An 8859-nucleotide genomic window follows, 5' to 3' on the forward strand; every position below is an offset into this window, starting at 1 on the left:
TAAAAAGGGCGCGCTTTTCAAATGACATTTTCCAAATGACATTTTTTTCTATTCAATTCTTACTTTCTCTCTCTCTCTCTCTTACACGTAACACGCAGACTCATTCGCTCTCATTCTCTCCCATTGCACTCACGTGTCCTACCCTCACTCACTCTCACAGACACCCAATCTCCACACTCAGCCAAATGAAATCTCCGCTCGTTATAACCTACCGGCCGCAAGGTACTTTTTAATGAACAATTTTTTGTGTACTTTTTTCTTTTCTAACCTTTTTTTCATATCCCGCCCTCCCCTACTATTTTCTTTTTATCTCTCCTTCGATATCTCGGGTTCACTCGGGACTCGATTCCTGCCCGATTTTCAATACTCTTTCCACGTGTTTCAATCTCACAGGCGTTCACGCGTATCGTTGTCTCCACATACTCGCGTCTCTCTCACTCGCACGTGCTTCCCACCTACGTCCGCACCGTCCGTCACGTTCAAGTCGTACACCGCCTAATGCTCGATTTCCATAAAGATTTTTCACGCCTACGCAATACACAGAATCTCTACTCGACGTTCGCACACACGTCGTTCCTGGTCTAAGGTATAAGAATATAGTGTATGCAAGTTATCATCGTCACTATGCTAATTACACGGCTTATCTCATTTTTTTTTTTTTTCTTTTCTTCGTCTCCGTTACGTTAGACAATATCGATCACTAATATAGACACTTGATATTTTTAAAGACAGATTACCAGTTTACACGGTGGTTTAGTTACTTTTTTTCCTCCTCCTCCTCCTCCCCCCCCATTCTCCTTCCCTCGTTTCTTCCTCACGAGAGTCCCATTAAACGAGTACATTCAGTAATTATGGAAAACTATGGGCAATTTCATACAAAGTGTTGTTTAATTAATCGTACTGTAAATGTATAATACTATATGTCGCCTTTCTCTCTTTTTCTTGTATATATATCTATACCCAAGTGTTTATTTTTTAATCTATCGATAGGTTCTCTCACTTGCGTGTTATTTTTTTTAATTATTTCTTAGCATTATTATTATTATTATTAATGTTCTTGTTGTTATTGTTATTACTATTATTATTTCATATTCCCAACATTTGCTCCTCTCGTCTCACGTGTCCTGCCAACTATACGTGTCTCTGTTGTATTGCACGCGTTTGGCTCTACATTCCTTTCGTGTGTTCGCCTACATGAATATGCATGCCCATCGTCATTTGTTTTGTGTACACGCGCGGAGTAAACCTGGAGTATGCTAACTATTTACTATTACTTTTTTGTATTTCTTTTTTCTCCTAAATTTTTTCCTCGTCCACTAAAAAGAGTATACATCGTGTTTGATTTTTTTGCAGAGCTGAGCCTCTCGTACCAACCCGAGATCCATTTGATTCGCGAGTATATTGCAATTGTTGCGAAAGACCAGAGTGCCCTCCTTCGCGCACACCCGTTAGATTAGCCGCGCCCGAAAGTATTGGAGAAATAACGTGCAAAGGAACCGGTCAGGTCGCGCGCAGATTCTGAGTGGGTTGCGAGTGCGAAAATTCTTGGAGGAAAAAAAAAAAACAAAATTAATAATTGACACGCATCGGGATCGAAAGAGAAAGAAAAGTATAGGGTTGGTAGGAGATAGAAGAGAGAAAAAAAATAAAATGACAACGACAATCCCCGTTTCCTCGAGCGCTTCGTTCAGAGTCCTCTATTGTTCTACCCGGTTTAACTTTTTCTCGTTATCCGTGTGTTTCTTTGACTTTCTTTCTTTTTTTGGCTTTTTTCTTTTCACCTATTCTCTATGGGCACGCGACTAGACCGCGTTGCACAACCGATAGTCCACGGTGAGACTTGACTTGATGATTTGTTTCGTTACTTCTTTTTTTTTTGTTTGTCCACATTACTTTTCTTTATAACAATAGCAGGTACTAGCATAGCTACCACAGTCGTACGTATCTTTAATAGTATAATTAAGTTTAGATATCTTATTAGGGGGGTACTGCTCTTGTAGCTCTGTATCTCTTTCTCTTTTGCTATTTTGCTTGATTCTCTCTCTCTCTCTCTCTCTCTCTCTCTCTTTCACTACTGTCTCTCGCTACCTCTCACTCACACCCTCTCGTACTCTTTTTCTGTTTCATCACGATTCTCACACTCAACACTCTCCGTTCTTTAATTCGAAAATTCATCAGTTTACTTCTGTTTCTTTTTTCTTTATTTGTTGCACGTACCAACGACAACCACGTCGCCGAGCACGTGGCCTGGGATCTCCGATCCGTCATCCCCCTGGATCTACGGGATCAGGATACACCAGGGACTGGTCCATGCTCAGACGATCGGGATGCGCAATCGAATATTTGTCTCACGATGCCAGGATAACGTTTAATACTTGTAGCACCTAGTGCCCGGCCCGCGGCTCGCGGCACCTCCGCCATATTGATCATCGCCAAGCGCAACACTCGGGATTAAGAGGACGCTCCGATTCTGCGACTGCGAATAGGGGAATCCCCGTGAAGCCTGTTATCCTTGAGAGTGACACCGAAAGGGGATTCCCCGATTAGCACAGACAGATTCAGACACAGAGACGCGGGATCGGAGCGTTCCGTTATCCCCTTTGAGATCATTGCCCTTGTAACAATAAGTACGGCCTTAATTTGTTTTTACGTAAATCACCTAATTAATTCGCAGACGTAACGTGGCTTGTCGCTGCTGGCCTTCCTCAAATCGAGCGGGCAGTAATCGAGTGGAACTTAATTGATTTCGATTTTGTACTTGACTTTATTAAGCGCCTCTCGTTCTCTCCCCCACCACGGGATGTTACCTTGTAGTCCTTTTGAACTATCATTCTTTTTATTCTTATCAAATTTTTTTTTTCATTTTCGTTTTTCGACCAATCATCGGCCCGGGCCGATTTCGAGCATAGGTACGATCATCCAGTGTGTTTAGATCGGCCGGCAACGGAGCACCGGACTCATTGGAGGGTACCTATGATTTTTGCTTGAATCACTTTTTTATATATTTTTTTCGAAGTCCTGCGACTGGACGATCGCGACAAGAAAGGCCATCGTCGATCGTTAGCGCGATTTTTCGCGCTTGATGCAACAGCGCCACTTACGTCATCTACGCGCACCTCTATTTCTACGGCATTTATTATAAAAATAAAATGTAAGATCGTTTACCGAAGACGAATTTTCCAAACGGTACGAGACTCCGAGTACTTCGTCTTTGGACATCTATCGTTACCTCGCATATCGTTTCTCCCATTTTCCTTTTTACTTTTGCATTTTGTCAATCCTCCCGGCACACCCATCCAAATGGGCATTAGCTCGCATCTCGATTCTACGTAGTTTGATTCCTGGCCAATCGCACACAGCTAATCTGCATATCTGTTGTCTCGCGCGAATAAATCTTCCCTTCACGATGTAATTCCTTCGTTTACATAGTTTCGCTAGTTTTTCATTATATTTCTTCTTTTGCCCCAAGCCAGTACCGAAGTACGCTTTGGAGACGGACGTTAAAAAGTATCCGTGTAAGTAGTAATTCCCTATACCGCTTCGCCATAACCCGTTGAGTGCATCTGAATATAATACATAGGCTCTACAGATATATTAATCTCCGACTATACCAGTGAAAAAATAAATTATTACACCTTGGTAATATTTTTTTTTTTTTAATGTCCCAGCTTGCCGCAGCGTTTGCTTTCGCTCGATGTTGGAACTTTATTTGAACACTCGTATTCACCCTGATCGATCGTCAATCGATCAAACGCTCACACGGATCGTACAGATACACGTACAAAAAGCCCCAACACCTTGCCAAACAAACTCTACGCGCGCATTCAAGGTACGTACCGGGTGTTTCAGTTAGCTTCCATTTATGCTCTTTTTTTTCTCTTTTTTTTTCTTAACGTCACATTCACTCACTCACGCATACAGATTCGCTCACCGAAGCGCTCTTACGAATTCTTCCGCTCTCTTTCTCTCTCATACGCTCTCTCACGTAACTGTACTCTTCGCTGTCGCTCTCTTCGCGGACGCCTTCGAGAAAGTCTCAGGAATTGAGCGACAGCGACAAGCACCCGCGCATGCGCACTCTCGCACAGTCGATCGCGTCCCTGCGGTTTGCCTGCCTTTTCGACTCGTTCTACCGGAGAAATTCTGTCTAGCGTTATAGGTGGGTTTTTCTCGTGTCCTTGGAGGGATCTTGAAGGAAGGTATTTCATGTCTCTATATCATATAGAAGAATCAGGAGCGTACGACAAGAAGCAACTTTTACAAGGACAATGCCTGCACGATCCAGTGGTTGCTTACCAAAAAATGACGATCGGAGCAAAGCCGTCTCTCTCAAGTAAATCCCGCGACTTCGTCATCCTCGACACGAGAATCCTGGACCGTGTCATCGTCATCGTGCATCGGTTGGGTCGAATCAGTTTCTCTGGGAATTTTGTTCACGGGGACGTTATCCCACGTAGGGACGACGTGAGGTTGCAAATCGTTATTTCAGAAAGAGGATCCCCGGCTACCACCAGAGTGGAACCAATTCATCGAGTCATCGACGTTTGAGCTCTTATTTTTGTTTTTGGTTCCTGAAAAAAACGGCACTCGGAACCCGATGACGATGACGGGTCACAAGGAGGATTCTCATTGGATCAGACCGCCGAGGATGGACGAGGGACGCGGGGGCGCGATGGGGCCAGGTGTGTGGGGTATTAGTTGGCGACGAGAAGATGCTGGTACTGGCTCGCCGGATACGGAGTGACGCTTCCTAGTCCGAAGTTGTTGAGGCCCTCGACCAGGGCCTTGTCGGCTTGCTGACTGGTGGTGCTCGCGGTCGAGCCTACCGGGCCCAGGTTGCCCGAGGCTTGGGAGCCGCTCACGCCGCCGTAGAACTGATGTCCGATGGAGCTTGGGTCCAGGTAGGACGACGGGAACTTAGCGCCGTACAGGTCGGGCAGGTAGCCGTGGTTCGAAGAGTCGAAGATGTTGCGATGCGGAAACTGAGGATGATAGGGACCGTGCTGGAAGAAGTAGGCGCTCGGATCCGTGTGCTGTTGACCTCCTACTATGCCGGGTGACAGGGAACGACTGGATGGTGAACTCTGGGATACCGGTAAACCGGCCTGCTGATGGTGATGATGATGATGATGAATCTGCTGCTGAATGGCGCGTTGCTTTATGTAGTTCGAGAACTCGGTGGGCGACATTCTGAAACCGTCAGGTCTATGTCATTGATACAATACTGCGTGGGCGTCCTAATGACCCGATCTTGAAACTCCCGCCTGTCGGAATGGAAGTTCAACCGGTACGAATACTCAATCGTCAACCGTTCCCCGCTCGCATTCCGACAGGCAGGTGTATAATGGATACAAATAATACCTGTTAGCCCGTTTGCTGCTGGTCTTGAGCTTCGTACTGCCGAATTTGGTTTGAGCGAAGGTAGCCGTGGTGAAGGTCAAGGGTGCGGTGGTGCGCGGAATGAAGGCTGGCACTGGACTGGGTGAACCCTTGAAGGAGCTGGCGAGCGGGGTTGGCGACGGCGCCGACGACGAGCCTGACCCGTGGCCGTTCTGTTGGTTGTTGGATGATCCGTTGCTGGCGTTGCTGCCGATCGAGGATGGGAAAGGCGAGGTGGACTTGGGGCTGAGGCTCAATCCACCCAAGGACGTGCCGACGGCCTCGATGGGTCTGAAGCACTGGGCCTCGGGATTGAAGGTCTTGGTGACCTCGCGATCGGCCGAGGTCTCGTCGTGAGGATCAGCCGCCTCCGAATAGAGGATCTTCACGGCGCTCTTCTCGCCGATCCTGTAGCTGACCTCACCAGGGTCCACCCAGACGGCCAGCTCGGTCGGCAGGTTCTCCAGGATGTCCTGGATCGGCACGCCGCTCTCCTTGGCCGCTCGCTCCAAAACTGGATCGACCGGATCCCCCGTCTTCAGGCATCTGAACGCCGAGCCCTTGAACGGCTTCTCGGGGTACCAGTGACCCTTGAACTTGTCCTTTAGCGCCTTCTCCAGCTCCTCGCCGAAGATGTTGACCCGCCGTCGTGGCAGCTTATTGTACAGATAGGATATCACGAAATTTAACGCCACCTGCACCTCTATGTGCATCTTGGGCTTGGAGAGAAGAATTTTCGGGCTGTCCCTCGAGCTGATTCGCGAATCCCAAAGCTCCCACGGCCCTTCCAAGTCGGCCTCCCTTATCCTTGGCTCAGCAGGATCAGTCAGCCGCCTCGATGTCCTTTCCCAAGGACGCACCCTCTCGCTTCCCCGGATTCTGCGCTTCCAGCACGGATCCTTCTCCGACTCGGCCAAAAGGATCTCCCCTCGATCTGCAACACAAACGATCCTTCGCTATTGCAAGGAATTCCCAAAATCGCCTCCCAAATTTATATTTCAAACTCGACATACGTTCCCATTTATCCAGCCCGTAATCTCTTACTTCGCAATTTCTCAAGACTTTCGCGAAAGACGTCTCTCGAGTATCCGTTCTCGCGAATATTCCTTTTTACCTAAGATTTCTTTTTTTTTACCATTCCTCATACCAGCCATTCGAGAATGACACTTCAGCCCCAAGATCCAAATCCTCGTGGCGACGTGACAGCAGCATCCCGGAAGTCGCGCCTCGCGCTAACAACCGTTTGCCGGCTATTCAAAAAGCCCACACAACGTCGAACCTTCAACGAAGCATCGTAAGAGCCTTTTGAATATTCTACGTCGATTTGTTAACGGGACAAAATTAGGAAAAAACTTTCCTACCGCGTGCACTTGTACACCACGTTAATAATAAAGCGAATTACTATCGGCGACATTCGCCTACACAGCCATTCAGGCTGCATTTATACCACGTAAATAATCAATCGGTCCACAGTAAACGTCCAATCCCACCGCAAGTACCTGGATGATATAACGAATAAATAACATCATAAATATTTCAGATTCTCAACACAGCACGAAATTTCATCACGACGGATCTTGATGTAACTTTCAAGGCTGCCTTCGAGTCATCACGAACAAAAATGTAAGTCGAGCCACTCGGATTCGGCGATGGTAATAATCAATCTTCTCGCGAAAGACAGAAACGACACTTCGACGAGAAGGAAGAAGCTGCCGAGTCGAGAGAGGAGCCAATCGTTTTCGCCAGCTAGAAAGTTTTCCGCATTCCGCATAATGCCGATCCGTTTCTACGGGCAGCGATATAGGGAAGCAGCGGCTTTGGTATCGCAGTCGACTTCCGGTAGAAGTAGAATCCATTAGTTCATCCAATTCATAATGTAAACTTTTCGCAACCCCCTCGAGACGGGGGGGGGGGTATATAGTCACTGGGAAACGATAATAAAAGGGATTGGTCCCGCACCCCTTTCAAACTATCATCCCCTCCCTATTCCTGAAAGCCAACCACCGAATACGAGTATCCCTTTCAGAAGTCACCCCTCGTCATCCCCACCGCCAAGATTACGAAAAGTCACCCCTTATCTTTTCTTTCTTTCCTAACGAAAAGGAGATCAAATCCTTCGACTATCCCCTCTCCTTGCTCCACCTCGTTTTCTTAATCCTACGCTTAGCTTTCGAGAATCCTTAAATTATTTCAACCCCACGAAAAAAAAAAAAAAAAAAAAAAAAAAAAAAAAAAAAAAAAAAAAAAAAAAAAAAAAAAAAAAAAAAAAAAAAAAAAAAAAAAAAAAAAAAAAAAAAAAAAAAAAAAAAAAAAAAAAAAAAAAAAAAAAAAAAAAAAAAAAAAAAAAAAAAAAAAAAAAAAAAAAAAATTCTAATACGTATTATCAATCGTGCCGTCAACTGTTATCAACTGCGCCAATGGTAACATCGATAAGAAACAAAATTTTGGCTACTGGCTAAAATTTGGTTATTAAAGATTTTTGTTATCACAAAAAAAAAGCTTGGTCTCTATACAGGTTAAAGCTCAACGTAGGTATAATGGTATACTTTGAACGTTACGCAGCGTGCTGCTCGCGTATTGATCCCGCGCGGCAGGCCGCTGGAAGCTTCTGAAGTTAAAAATACACGGCCTTGCGATTAGCGAACTTAGCCAGCGAGAACATTTTTCTTGACTTTACGTTAAACCATCGAAGAGAAGCTTTTCCCGTATCCCGGTGTCACTCCGTGCCACGTGTACAGTCGGCGTAGAATGATAAATTCCAGTTGTCGATAAGAGGTGGGCACACGGTACTCGGACGAGATGAGAGAAGTCCGATTCAGGTGACACGAGGGATGCTGACACGTGGTCCTATTTTATCTGGTTTACGGCCGAGTGCGGGTGTCGAACGAGGGATGCTCGTAAAGAGAAGCAAACTGGCAGATGAAAGGAGAACGGCGAGGGGTTTCGGTGGAAGGTAGAGTGGGCAGGGTCGCCGAGGTAGAAAGAGAGGGAGAGAGAAGGAAGTAGGAAGAGCCAGAGAGAGAAAAAGTATGCCTCGTAGTAAAGGCGTAAAAGCTCGATGAATGCCCTTTACATTTAAATCGGCCTGAATAGCTATTACGTGGGGTGCGAAAGTAGGGTGGTTCCCTGACTGAATGTGGGATCAGAGAAGTGTCCTTCGGCGAATAAACTGAATGGAGTTAGCGGGCTGAATCGGTTCGCAGGGAACGAGGAAGGACTCTTTAAAAAAAAGGTCGACTTTGGTCAGAAGGTTAGTGGGCGTCCGGACGTTCACGAAGGAAACGCCGACAGGGTCTCGAGAGTCATCGAAGCCGCCGGCGGATTAAAGCACAAATTTTTCATACACCCAGTGTCCAAATAATAAAGTTTCTCGCGGTTGATTATGACAAGGGTGATAACGAGGCTTGAAAAACAAGGGTGCGCAGGACGCCTCGAAGCCCCGAGGAGCGATTGCACGTGACAGGGTGTATGATGGATGGG

General features: G+C 46.3%; 1 protein-coding gene across 3 annotated transcripts in view; it reads right to left on the reverse strand.

Moving 5' to 3' along the window:
- Positions 1-582: 582 nt before the first annotated feature.
- The window catches only part of LOC107271603 (protein Tob1), a 32208-nt gene continuing 23931 nt past the window's right edge, over positions 583-8859 (reverse strand). Inside the window, exons 2-3 of one of the 3 annotated variants that reach the window (XM_015747802.2) lie at positions 5362-6313; positions 583-5205 (exon numbers count right to left, since the gene is read on the reverse strand). In XM_015747802.2, coding sequence (XP_015603288.1) covers positions 4695-5205; positions 5362-6092 — 1242 coding nt within the window. In that variant the 5' untranslated portion in view covers positions 6093-6313 and the 3' untranslated portion in view covers positions 583-4694. The remainder of the gene's footprint in view (positions 5206-5361; positions 6314-8859) is intronic. The other 2 variants (XM_015747801.2, XM_025088763.1) reach the window with 2 other exon arrangements.

The sequence above is a fragment of the Cephus cinctus genome, unplaced genomic scaffold (genome assembly GCF_000341935.2).
Source record: "Cephus cinctus unplaced genomic scaffold, Ccin1 Ccin1_scaffold0997, whole genome shotgun sequence".
NCBI classification, from domain to species: domain Eukaryota; kingdom Metazoa; phylum Arthropoda; class Insecta; order Hymenoptera; family Cephidae; genus Cephus; species Cephus cinctus.